The following is a 14,041-nucleotide window of genomic DNA, read 5'->3' on the forward strand; positions in this document are numbered from 1 at the left end:
TGAAACATGATTTAATTTCTTTTTACTGCCACTTTATTTACTCAGGCTATACGGCATACCAATAAACAGCAAACGTTTTTCCTTAAAAGATTATATCTCTTACGGCTATCTTACGAGTAACTAAAATAGCCATATTGCAAATGTATCGGATTGAAAGCAAGTAAAACTGTGCATGTTAACATGAGCCAAATGCTGAATAGTGATGGGCATAATTTATCAACAACGATGAAAGTGGAAGTCAACGCAAACATATTTTTTTTCAAGAATATGTTTGCTATGCAGGCCCACTAGTTGATACAAGGCAATATGATTCATGAAAAATGAGTAAAGCAGCAAAATCCACCCATTTTAGCCATCTCAGGGGGCGGCCATTTTGTCACTTCTGACGACTGAAAATGATATCACACACCCTCAGGGCTCAGATAACGACCAATCACGGCTCACCTGTTTTCTGAAACTGAGCTTTGATTGCATGCTTCATTTTCCATCTCATTGCGGACTACATTTTGTTGCACTTGAGCTATTAGTATTGAATATACCCAACACAGCATCCCCAACTAGCCCACTGTCCTCTCCTAACCAGGCTCAAAGTGACACGCGTTGTTTGCAGACATTAGCTGATCTTGAGACTAGAAAAACTCCGGAAGCGCTTTCAGACTGCAGTCATGCACTTTGAAACCCCACTGAGAGTGGAGGAACATTTATAAATAGAAAGAATCAGTTGGCACACCAGTGTCACAGTGGATGAAAATAGAGCTCTTCCATTTGGGTTGAATGAGCACTGATTGGGCTTTCTATTATGAGGAGCTAGTGATGATTATACATTTTTTTAGGAGTCTCTATGTGACAGCAGAACCTGTAGTTGACGGTCAAAATCATTTTTTTCCAAAGGAAATACCGGTAGTCCAAAGTGAAGTCAGCAGTTCAGATAATGGATGGATGGATGGATTTATTTGTTTCAGGCTCATCGTGTCGCAGTCATAAAAGCTTTATTAACTTTGCAAGCAATATTTTAATGAACATTTTTACATTTTTAACTACCATAGAAGTGTAAACACAAGTTGGCTTTGAAAAGACTAAATGAAACTTTAAGTAAAACTACCATACTAATCACCATTTGAAGACATCTGATCAATATACAGTAAATGCTTTAAGTACATGACTACATGCAATTGGAAATTTTTGTTTTTATCATTATTATATATGTACAGTTTTTCCTACTAGGGATAGACCGATTATCGGCCAGGCCGATTATCGGTGCCGATATTTGACATTTTGATGCGTATCAGCATCAGCCTTTAAAAACAAAAATCTGCCGGCCGATTGGAGATCATCTTAAAATGGAGTAAACTATGAAATTATTTATTTGAATTTTCAGTTAATTTTCTAAGAGATGCTGCTGAGCCTGGGAACCCTCTGCACTTTTTGTTTTTGTTAGAACTTAAAACTAGGCTAAATGAAATCTTAACATTTCAGTTGTAGTGACATTTTGGACAACGTTATTTACTGTAGAATAATACTGTTGAAATTTTCGTTGAACATTTTAAGGCATGCTTCTGAGCTTGGATACTCCCTGGCTCTTTTGTAAAAATTTTAAAACAAAGATGTCTATTGCTTAAGCTAAAAAGAAAAATATATATATATTTAAGATGTTGCAAATTTGAAGAGCCGTTTAATAAAAATGCTTAATGGCATTTAAACCCAGTTAAGTGTTGGAGTTTGACTTTTCCCAATTGTTTTTTTTTTTAACTTTGGTGGCCTATGTTTTCGTTAAACACTAACTTTGACTGCCTCCATATATGTGTGTGGGGGGCGTGTGTGTATGAGAGTGACAGAGAACAGGTGGCTGGTCCCCCTCTGAACCCTTCCTGTTATTTCCTCCATCAGCTGATCACTACCGGCCGCTCACTCACTTCCTCCTCCTCCCTCCATCCTCCAAATGTTGTCTTTCTCTCTGATCAAAAACCCAAATGTACCTCAATCCCCTTGACTCTGCCTGCCCTTGTTTCTCTCTCTCCTCCCTCTTGCTCTCACTCACGCTCCCGTTCTCAGGCCAGCGAACAAGAGTGTAGTTGCGGTGTCGGAGGGCAGAGGGAATAGTGTTAGCGAACGGCTTGTGAATCCACTTTTCACCATCCTCTCCCGTTCTTTCTCTCTCTTTTCATGGGGGTTGCGTTTAAGGGATCTGCTATGTTTAGCCTCCACCATGAACCCAACGGTGAAGATCCACCTGCAGAATGGGACCCACTTTAATACCTACATGTACCAGGTAGGGCTTTGGCGTGCACAGTGCGGATACTGTAGCAGTGAAGGATGTTCGCCAGTGGAAATAAGTCACATGTCCTTGGATGTATTTTCTCCCTTTCCCACTTTTCACCGCATGCTTTGGTCAGCCTGCCATGAAATGATTGATGTTTCAATGATATGCAGGGGAAAAAAAAGTTGAGGCACTAAGGCTTCTCTCGAGTTGATGTGGGTGCTTGTGTCTTGTCGTATTCCGCTCCTACAAAACGACAAACTCAGTACGTCGTGCAATGAGTGGGATTCTCTCTTCGGCTGTGGCATGTGCTCGGCTGGCCGTGTGTTTGTCGCACACAAACTGATGCACGACAAAAAGTCTTTGTGTTTCTCTTCTCGGCCGTGGAGAGGAAGACTTTCCCTCTCATCCTCTCTTTCCTCGTCCTTCTTTACGCTGCAGGTTTTGTTTAATGATGGAACACTGGGACACATGAATGGATTCTATTTTGGTCTCAAGACTTCAGTGGCCGCAGAAGAGAGACTTAGACAATGAAAAAAACTTTTGTGCATGTTGTGCTTTCGGAAAAGTAATGTGGTTACAAGGGTAAAAAAGCTTCTAAGATTATTTATTTATATTTTAATTTGACATCAAATTAACACCAAGTTTTATCCATACATGCATTTTATTTCATATCCTGTCAGACGTCATAAAGGAAATGTCAATTGACTCTCTAAATAACCGAAACTTTCCTTTTCAGTCCTCATGTGCTCCAAACATCACACATTAGAACTCTAGAACTCATTCGAATTCTTTGATCATGTCCTAATCTTCGTCTTCTTCTTCTCTTGATCATTTATTTATTTTCAAGACAAAATTAACATGGGAGGTGTTCTCTAAAGTGAAAATTGGTGTTTTGAATGTAATTTCGGTCAGCTAATCCAGATACTCATTGAAGACAGTATCACAAAACATGATTTGTTTCTTTTTTTGCAACTATCTTGTAACAGTACACGAAACAGCAGAAGTCTCCCGTTAAAAGGTCAAAATCATGAGACGCCATTAGGGGTTGCGTGACTAAAGATTTTTTGCTGTCAACTATAATGTGATGAAAGTTGAGTCCTCTTCACGAGTCCTGTGGTCCCGCTGGTTTGAATATTTTAAGACTAGTAGTGATTGGAATAGCTGAAGTTAGTGAGGCTAACCGCTAATCTAATTCAGGGTCTTAGATGCGAACCCTGCAGGACTCCACTCACTAGGCCTCATTGAACAACAAATTAGTACCCTTGTAATCCTACATTTGCTCAGTTATGAAGACTAAGCAAATCATGAAGGTTTTGTTGTTGTTTCTTTATCGGGGAATGGTCAACATCTTATTTACACAATTTAAAGGCTTAACAATGTAGAGTAAAATACTGGTTCATTGATACTGACAACCATTCACAGTCATATTCATCGCTTCGGGCAATAAAGCCTCCAAGCCGGAGTACCGGGAGAGAACTTTTTTGAGTTGTAAAGTAAACATTTTTATATGAATAATTGAAACGCGGCATCCAGTTGCTCCCTCCTGCAGAGAGTGTGTCTCAGTGGCCTCGTGCATGTTTGCGTGTGTGAACATCTGCAGTCGTTTCATAAAACTAGCTGTTGCTCTCCTGCTTTGACACCTTCCTGATGCCCTGTTGCCATGGCAATGCAAGTGTGCATGGCGGCGTCATAGCAGAAGATAACTGACTACCCAGGAAAAGTGTTTGAGGGCAATTTGTTTGCTGTTTCACAACTGCTGTGGGAGAGAAGATTTGAACTTATTTTCGTATGGATGTGGGATCTCTTGGTCATTCTTTTTCTCATCGTTCATTCAAGTATAGTGCGTCATTCCTTATTCCATTCCGTTAAATCGTGGACTTTTCCTGTTTTTCTTTTCTCTGGGTGGCTATTGTGTATAAATGCCAATGAAATGCAACGATGGGCTGAATTCAGACCAGCAATATTCCAACTTCTGAGGTAATAAAAGGGAATGCCGTCATGTCAAATGAAAAACAGAAAAACAGAAATATAAAAAACACGCGATGATTAGAAAGAGGAAGTCAAGTAAAAAATCTTCACAATAATATGTTTTATGCTTGCTTGTTTTAAAAACAACCAATCAGAGATGAAAATGTGACTTACAGGGTGCGAATCATTTGTCATGCACTTGCAGACACACTCATAGCGGGCACACTCAGAATCTGTCTGCCCGTGCACCGATCAAATTCACCAAAACACGTTACACCAGCGGTCTACGTACTGCGCTGGTGTCCTAGCAGGTGTAAGGTTAGACTTTCTGCCACCAAATTTTCTGATGCGCCGGATGCATGTCAACGGACACACCCACACTATGTCGGAATGCCTAGCATGGCACAGAGTGGTCTGCCAAAAAAAAAAAAAAAATCAGGATACACCAAGATTCGTGCATGCGTTGGCTAAGAAAATAGAGCACTTAATGTTATCGGTTAGAAGTTTTATTTTTGGTGAGGCAGCAGGGAGATGCCCATGAGTGAACAACATATTCTATGATTGACACCTCATTAAAAAGTCACTTCTGTTTCTGATTAGTTGTTTTTTCACAGATCCACGTAGTAGTGTTACATCGTGAGGAGCGTTTTTAACAATTATGACAAACAAGAATGTTGAACATAAAACATGAAAGCACACAAGTTCACAAATGTGATATGTGGGATGAAGCTCAATTTAATACATCTTGGACTTTTCAGGAACTACTGAATGGGTGAATGAGGTGAGTTAAGGTGATGCGGGTTAAACTCCCCACATTGGCAACCTCTCAGCAAATGAGAAACACACAAATGCACTGCTTACCAAACATGCAAACACACACACAAAGGATAAGCACTTTCATGAAAAAATATATTTTTGGGATGGCATGTGTTTGATTGAAGCTTTTTTTTTTTTTTTTTTTTTTTATCCAGCTGCACTCCAATCCCTCTCTCTCTCTCTCTTTGCACACATACACACACTCTGACACACACATTTTTTTTTTTCATCCTTTAATCCCAAACTGCTTAAGGAAGCGAAAGAGAGCAATCCTTTTACAATGTCTGGGCTCAGCAGTGTTCGCTCCCTGCTTGCTATCTCACAATGTGGTTGGAGGCAGAGGCCCAGAACCTTCTCTCTGCTCGTTGTGATTTACCCTCTGACAGATGTCGACGTCGCCTTGTCAGACAGCCGCGCTTGTTGTGAAGTAGAAGAAATATCCTTGGATTCTTCCAAGCTCACCTGGTTCAAAGGGGTTAGGATTGTATCGCGCACACAATGATGCGTGTTTGTATGTCTTTGTGCCAGAGGGGAAACCCTCCCGTGAAAATAAATGGAGATTTTTTTTTTTTTTTCTCGTCCAGACAGTGATGCATCGTTTTATGGTATAGTGGGGATAGGATTCAAATACAATTATTCAAGGCTCCCAATAAAATGAGTTGGTCATACCTTTCCGTGCTTATTTATGTTTTGGGAGAATACATGTGGAGAAGTGGAGCGATCCCAAAAGGCAGCAGGCTGAGGGGATGAACTGGCGGGTCAGTGGCCCGTGGAGCCTTTTTGCAGTGATTGAAAGAGACGGTGAGCGCCAACATCTGTTGGTGGATTTGGCCTGAGCTGCTGTCTATTTGTGCACCCCTGTGGAATAAGGCAAAGTCAATCAAACGTGCTGACTTGTTTTCTCTGCCCACCTTGAATCCCCTCAGTCACCTGATTCGCGTGTCTGTTTTCGGACTTAGTTACGATGTGTAGTTTCATAAATCTAAGAAAAGGGTTAAGTGTGGCCTTTAGAACGATAGATGAATGGATTAGATGAGTCTATAAATGTCAAATAGGCTTATGAAAGATTCATTATCACAAGTTAACCAAAGGGAAAGTGCTACTACTTCCACTTTATCACATTAACATTACATTAAAAGATATATTTGATGGCCTGTATGTTTATCATGCAGGTGGCATTTCATAGTCAAACCAATGGTTCGTCAATTGACATTGGAACAGAATTGCAAAATTTTCATCTAGCAAGGATCAAAGTTCTGCGCCAGTTTGTGAAGCTTTATGCCAATCAGACTGAAGTACAATTTGCATTATCGTGGGTTAGGGGTTAGGGTTACTGCCACTACCATAGCTGATAAAAACACCAAACTACCACGGCAAGCTTTCATGCAAAGTCAGGAAAAGTCTATCCGGAGGGCTGCACTGTAACTGCATCAACAAAAGCTTGATTCAATGGATGCTTGGAAGAGTGATACAGCTTTACCCTACTTCTGGCTTCTGGTTGTTCGAAGACTTCAAGCGGAAAATGATGATGTTCAACAACTGGAAGTGCAAATTGAACTATACGTTGGAGCAGTGATGGCCCTAAAAAGTGCAGTCAGGAGAGAAAAATTTGTCGCCAGCTGGCAATTTTGCAACGCTGTACCAATGTCAATTTGCGAGCTGTAGACACAGGGATGCTTACAGAAAATGCAAAGCCTAAACTATCAAATATTGATGGCCTCATGTGTGTCACAATGAAACCTGAAACAAACCTTTTTGGGTGCAGTGACCCCTGACAGGTGAGAAATTTTTTCGCCCTCAATCCTATAACGGCTGATTTGGTGCACATCAGGATTTTGGATGATGACGTACACACTTACGCAAATGAACCATAGTTTGTTTTAACCAGCCCCCAGCTGCTTTTTAAATTACTTGGTCTGTATTAAATGTCTAAATGTAACATGTCTTCCTAATCTAAAGTGCGCCTCCGCTCTAATAGAGAGCATCCCTCAATTAATCACCAGCCGCCATTCACTCGAACAAGCGCTTCACCTCGGATTGACTCCTCCCTTTTCCCTTCAGGAAAAAAGAACAGGCGGATTAAAGGCATTACAGCTGATCAAAAAATATCCATAAAATGCTAAATATTGGCCAATCCGATCCAGCCGATCAGATCTGTGTTAAGTCTAGTCACACGTGCCATTACCACAGAAGTAACAATTCTCTATCAATCGATTAACAGAGAACAAAGTGTCATACTCTATCAACTGTGTACAAATAAAGACATCCTTTAATCCAAACACCTGGTATTCCCTGCAGATGAATAAATAAATGCTCGAGGCTACGATTGGAGGAAATACAGCAAATTCACAACGCATGCTTTGCTACTGTAGAAATGGGAGATGGAAATCTATATTTACAGCTGTTACACTAGACTGAATGACTTCATGACCTGAGCAGGAAGGCAGGTCACATTGAAATAAATCATTACGATGTAGGGTGAAGATATATGTAAGGTGAAAGGAAGGTTAGAGTTAATTTAAGGTCTGGGTAAATTCCAGGAATTGATCGTGTACATGCGTATTTGTGTGCGCCTGCGTGTATGTGTGGCCTTGAGTAGTGCATCGGACTAGAGCCACAAAAGCACAGAAAGAAGCAACACACTCAAACAAATAGAAGCACATGGTTGCAAACAGTGTACATATTTTCATTGTATGCAATGCGAGTCACACTTGAGTTAACAGGAGTAATCTGCGGGTGGGATGAAATTATAGAAATGATTCTAGCTGACATCGAAAACAAGAAGCAACAATTTTCTTGTGCTTACTACCTCTGCAAATGAAGTACTAGAAAGGGAAGGAAAAACCAATCATCATGTCACTGACGATATTGTCACATCAACTGACTGGTTACATTTGATATAAGCAAAATCCTTACAGGTAAACATTACAATCCTGTTAAACTCAGCTGCCAAACAGATAAAGTTCACCCATTCGGCGTCTGTTCCCAGATGCACTCACTTTCCCATGATGAAAGCCCGCCAAGTTGACGGGTGAGACTATATTAACCTCAGACGCACGCGTGTGTGTATGTCATGTAGGAGTTTGCCACCCTTACCAAGGAGCTGAACATATGTCGAGAGCAGCTCCTGGAGAAAGAGGAGGAAATATCGGAGCTGAAAGCTGAAAGGAACAACACCAGGGTACGTGTGCTCGTGTGGGTTTGTGTCTGGGTGCTTACGTCAGCACATGTCAGATTAAACATAGCATTCTCTTTGATGTTAATTTGCTATCCGGTATACGTAACATTGATTAAAAAATGGTTTAATGTGGATTCTCTGTGTGTGTTTGTCTGTGCGTGCGTGTGTGTGTAGCTGCTTCTGGAGCACCTGGAGTGTTTGGTGTCTCGTCACGAGCGCAGCCTCAGGATGACGGTTGTGAAGAGGCAGCCCCCCCCACCATCTGGAGTCTCCAGTGAGGTTGAGGTCCTCAAAGCGCTCAAGTCGTTGTTTGAACATCACAAGGCTCTGGATGAAAAGGTGAACACCTTCAAACACGATGGATTATGAGGACACTATGTTATACCCGTAGACATTTGTGGAAACTCGCAGAACGGAGCTACCACTTCATAATAAGGAAAGCCCTTGAGTTGTATATAAATTATTATGTTTTATTATCGTATTCATGTTTAGCGGCACAAAGTGAGTCAACTGATACAATGGCATTGCTAAGAACAGCTCGGGTATAACCTACTGCTACTACCCCCACAATTAAATTGACTACTTTGCTTCTTTCATTGTTGTGAAGTAGTTTTAATTACCGTAATGCAAATACAGTCTCACAATTTACACGAATGCTTGTGTGGAAGTCCATCGTGGTTTCCAAATAGGCTACCGAGTCCAAATGTTATGGTTATAAATGATTTACAAAGACTTCAATACAGGCATAAGGCAATTTAGAAACACTTATAAGGACAGCATTTTTGTAATACGCTACCCCCTTGGTCCACGTGTCACCTTCTACACTCTACAAAGTCTTGTGGAAATTGTTTAAAGGTCGTCCCTGGATTACAAAGCTCCCAACATAAAACGTTTCGAGGTTCCAAGCATCGTGTGGCATAAGAATACATTGTCACACGGCACAAACAAGGACTTAAAGTACTTGATTGCCTTATACAAAAATCTACGGTGATAATGACGTTTTGAAGTAATGAACAATAAGCAATTAACTCGTTTTGATTTACTGTAAGTATAATGTTGCAACAATGTCAGCGTCGGTTAGTTCTAGGTGCATTGTGACTCTCGTACAAAGTCATCACTGCCTTAGGAACGGAACCCCGTGGTAGCCCGAGGCCCCCCTGTATGTAGGTTCAAATTAACTGACGAGAATAACACTCAGGAGAGCGCTAACCTCCACCAAGAAAAGTAATGTGTGTATTTTTGTTGGCACAAGCCATTAAGTACACTAACCAAGTATTTGTACTCCATTACATTACAAGACTGGTTATAATATCAAACCCTGTTATTAAAACACAACATTGGTCAAAAAACAAGCCTAACTCACTAACACAGATTACGTGGTTACACGGAGGGTGACGTAAGAAATATCGTATGGGTGTGTGCTGGTCAGGTGCGTGAGAGGCTTCGCGTGGCTCTGGAGAGGGTATCCACCCTGGAGGGACAGCTGTCAGCTACCACACAAGAGGTGAGGTGATTGCAACTGTTTGATCAAATGTGTGATGGTAGGCCAACTAAATAAAAAATCTGTCTCGAATGGAAGCTTCCATTTCTTACAGTGAGCACGCTTCACTAGCTAGTAGACAGGAAATGTGTGTCATAATGTCATCATTGAGGCTGATTAGAATCTTTTGGTATGAAGCAGGAGTGTTCAGTAAAACATTAAAGCGGAAGTCAACAAAAAAATTTTTTTTTAAGAATATGTTCTATGCAGGCCCACTAGTTGAAACACGTCATTCTGATTAATAATGTGTTTGTCAAATATGAGTTAAGCAGCAAAATCCACCCGTTTTTAGCCATCTCCGGGGGCGGACATTTTTCACTTCTGTCGACTGAAAATGACATCACACACCCTCAGGGCTCAGATAACGACCAGCTCAGATCAGCTTCAGAAAACAAGTGAGCCATGATTGGTCGTTATCTGAGCCATGAGGGTGTGTGATGTCATTTTCAGTCAAAAGAAGTGACAAAATGGCCGCCCCCTGAGATGGCTAAAAACGGGTAGATTTTGCTGCATAATTCATATTTTATATTCATCATCATCATCATTCATACATTGTATTGCCTTGTTTCAACTAGTGGGCCTACATAGAACATATTCTTGAAATAATATGTTTGGGTTGACTTCCACTTTAAAGAGGCGTTGTCCAGGAAAATGACTTCCATAATATTCTAACATTTGTGTACATTGGATAAAGCGCTTTTCAATAGTGCATCCTAAAGGGCTTGAAAATGGAAAGCCAACTAAATAAACATCAAATGTGATTAAATTAAGAGGCAGTAGTCAAAATAATCTAATAATATTATTGAAAGGCCGCTGGCTCTGGATGCGCAACGTGGTGTACACTGAATGTTCTATAATAGGCCTTTCGGAAATTATTAATAACAGGCTCAGTCAAAGCAGATTGTATGAGTTTTTTTCAGACCGTTTAAAGTTAGAAAGGGCTTGCAACTCTTGAGAGCTTAGTTTATGGATTCGCTCAGAGAAGAGTGAAATGTGATTTTTTTTTTTTTTTTTTTTTCCCCCATTCTACATTACAGCTGAACATGGTGAGACAAAGGAAGGAAGGTGACTCAGTGGAGCGAACAGATGGATCCAAACCTCCATGGAAGGTCTTCCTGACTGTGTGATTGTTTTTCTGCTCCGTGCTTTATTTTAAGACAGTCTGTCGGCCGCGCACAGCATCACACCCACATTATTCCTACTTTAACTTTAACTAAGAGTGATTACTGGATGTTTGGTTACATTGGCCACATGATCACTTATTATACCAGTGGTACTGCCAACCCTACATGTTTGGAACAACATAAATTGTGGTGATTTCTCACTTGAAAAAAATGCCGAGCAAAAGATCATGGGCATTTTCAGTCAGTTTGGAGCGTTTGACTCTTTAAAAACAAACTAGTGAGAGAATCACCTGGTGTGTTTAATTGCACCACTTCAAGCAGTTTGCTTGTAATACACCTGTGTTGTTGGGTTTTTTTTCGTGCATGTCTGTTTCTGTGTTCACAATGAGGCAAGAGCATCCAAATAACTTGGACTGCCCACTTGGTTGCCTGTCTGTGTCCCTTAAGGTCTGTTCAATTAATCCACTTCACTTTGAGCTGTGAAGAGAGGAGAAACATCAAAACAACAACATGGCGGCGTAGCCTCAAACATCCATGTTTGCATTAACTTAAGAGAGGGGAAACATCAAAACAACAACATGGCGGCGTAGCCTCAAACATCCATGTTTGCATGAACTCACCACAGTGTTATCTAGGTCATCCATCTTTATCAGCTATCTTTGTTGTTGCCATTAACATGTTCAAATATGCACCACTCAGACCTGACCTTATTTTTGATGCCTGAATGTGCTCGCATGTCCATTAATGGCGCACGTCCACCTTGCAGAGACTTCCCAATGGCTCCATAGACGTTCATGATGACGGCGGCCGTGCGTCCGAGCTTCAAGAGCTGCTGGACAGAACCGGTAAAGAGCTGGCCCAGACCCGCGAGCACTCCGCCTCTCTTAGTGGTCGTGTGGCCGAGCTGGAGGCCGAGCTGGCGAGTGCTCGGCGAGAGCTGAGTCGCAGTGAGGAGCTGTCCATCAAACAGCAGAGGGAGCAGAGAGAGGTGAGACGCGGGAACATAAAATCTATAATCTTTTTATAGTGGACACAAGGCGAGGTGCAAGGTAAAGCAAAATAAGATAAAAGGTTAATAAAACATCATTATTGTGGTTCACAGGAAGCTAATAGCAATCAATCCCTCTAAAGTTGTGAATAATGAGTGTTGAACCTTGATTTTCTGACCTTGAAGGTCTCATTAATCTTGAGTACTAGATTTAGCCCTAACTGCTCAGTGAATAAGTAGAATCAATTGACAGTTATATGTATATTGAGAAAAAAAAAGGTAATTTCATTGATAAGATGAATTTTTAATTCATAAAATGTGAACATTGCAAATACTGCGCTGAAAGGATCTTGTCAGCCATACTTGTATTTCTGCCTTTTAGCACTACACACATTGCAGTAAAAGCCCTTTTGGATTTGTGGTTGAATATGATCGTGTCTCTGGGCTTGCAGAGAGAAGACATGGAGGAAAGAATAACAACGTTGGAAAAACGTTACCTTGCCGCCCAGCGAGAAACCACACACATCCACGACCTCAATGACAAGCTGGAGAACGAATTGGCCACCAAGGACTCCCTGCACAGACAGGTGACATGCTCACAATGGCCAAGCAGTGCTTAGCTGTCAAAATACAAAAAAAAAAAATAGCTGTCTTATTGCTAATCTCAGTTGTGGCGTATTTAGCACTCCAAGTCAACAAGTGGGCACCATATGACCAAAGTTGCAATGGATGGAAGTTTTAAATGGGGTTTGTGTTTCATGCAAAGTGAAGGTTAGTGATAAACTGTTCTGGTTTACGTACAAATTTAGGTTACATCGCTGCCATAGTCACGGAACTTTGTTGTTAACTGAGGACACACTGTACAGTGAAATACATGCATCCTAGGTCAAAATTAATTTTTATTTGCAAAATAACGTTATTTTTGACAGGCTTGCCTCAGAGAAATTAGCACTTGTACAGTGTGATAGAAAATGGATGGTTGGACTCTTCCAACTTATAAATGATTTGCATCTACAGTATGTGTATGCAAGGTAATGGTTTTTTTTTTTTCTAGAAGGTTCATGTGAAGTGCAGGGTGAATCTGAGTTCAGGTCCCAAAGGGGAATTCAAGCAACATTCTCCACATGAGCGTTTCCTCACTCGCTGCACAACTGTCTCCTGTTCACTGCTCTCACACTCAGCTGTGTGTCTTTTTGTGAGTCAGAGTGAGGAGAAGGTGCGCCAGCTGCAGGAGATGCTGGAGATGGCCGAGCAGAGGTTGGCTCAAACCATGAGGAAGGCTGAGACGCTGCCAGAGGTGGAGGCTGAGCTGGCACAACGAGTAGCAGCACTGTCCAAGGTTATACACACACACCTACATATTGTATCAATGCATGGTCATTGAAACGTGATGACAATTAAAGGAACAAGAAGCGTCAGCAAGTTGCAAACGTAAAACATAATGGAGCTTAGCAGTCAAAGATGTCTTGTAAATTTGACACACTACAGTGAAGAGTGCTTTTTTTCCTGATCTACAGGCCTATAATTTATTTAGGAGCAAATCTGTGATTTCACTTTGCAAGGACTTTAAAGTTGAAGTCAACCCAAACATGCTTTTTTCAAGAATATGTTCTATGCAAGCCCACTAGTTGAAACAAGGCATTCGGATAAATATTGCGTTTGTGGAATAAGAGTTAATCCACTGGTTTTTAGCCATCTCCAGGGGCGGCCATTTTGTCACTGTCGACTGAAAATGACATCACAACAACTCAGGGCTCAGGTAACGACCAATCACGGCTGACCTGTTTTCTGAACCTGAGCCGTGATTGGTCGTTACCTGAGCCCTGAGCAGTTGTGATGTCATTTTCAGTCGACGGAGATGAGAAAATGTCTGCCCCCTGAGATGGCTAAAAACGGGTTGCTTTTGCTGCTTAACTCATATTCAACAAACGCATTATTAATCAGAATGCCGTGTTTCAACTAGTGGGCCTGCTGTGAACATATTCTTGAAAAATATGTTTGGGTTGATTTCCACTTTAATAAGAGAATTTCTCCTTTTAGGCCGAGGAGCGTCATGGCAACGTGGAGGAGCGGCTCAGACAGCTGGAGTCACAACTGGAGGAGAAGAACCAAGAACTAGGAAGGGTCTGTATGGGTGTTTGTGTAAAAGAATGTGTGTGCATGCCCT

General features: G+C 41.2%; 1 protein-coding gene across 6 annotated transcripts in view; it reads left to right on the forward strand.

The window, feature by feature from the left end:
* ppfia4 (PTPRF interacting protein alpha 4) overlaps positions 1 to 14,041 on the forward strand; it is a 53,501-nt gene that overhangs the window by 23,509 nt on the left and 15,951 nt on the right. For 4 of the 6 annotated variants that reach the window (XM_086040342.1, XM_086040340.1, XM_086040339.1 and 1 more), the window contains exons 3-10: positions 8,124 to 8,225; positions 8,397 to 8,561; positions 9,652 to 9,726; positions 10,800 to 10,871; positions 11,653 to 11,874; positions 12,327 to 12,461; positions 13,079 to 13,213; positions 13,915 to 13,998. In XM_086040342.1, coding sequence (XP_085896468.1) covers positions 8,124 to 8,225; positions 8,397 to 8,561; positions 9,652 to 9,726; positions 10,800 to 10,871; positions 11,653 to 11,874; positions 12,327 to 12,461; positions 13,079 to 13,213; positions 13,915 to 13,998 — 990 coding nt within the window. Of the gene's footprint in view, positions 1 to 1,981; positions 2,270 to 8,123; positions 8,226 to 8,396; positions 8,562 to 9,651; positions 9,727 to 10,799; positions 10,886 to 11,652; positions 11,875 to 12,326; positions 12,462 to 13,078; positions 13,214 to 13,914; positions 13,999 to 14,041 lie in introns of those variants that run through there. The other 2 variants (XM_086040344.1, XM_086040345.1) reach the window with 2 other exon arrangements.

This window comes from Filicampus tigris, chromosome 9 (genome assembly GCF_054856515.1).
Source record: "Filicampus tigris isolate MCC_2025a chromosome 9, RoL_Ftig_1.0, whole genome shotgun sequence".
NCBI lineage: Eukaryota > Metazoa > Chordata > Actinopteri > Syngnathiformes > Syngnathidae > Filicampus > Filicampus tigris.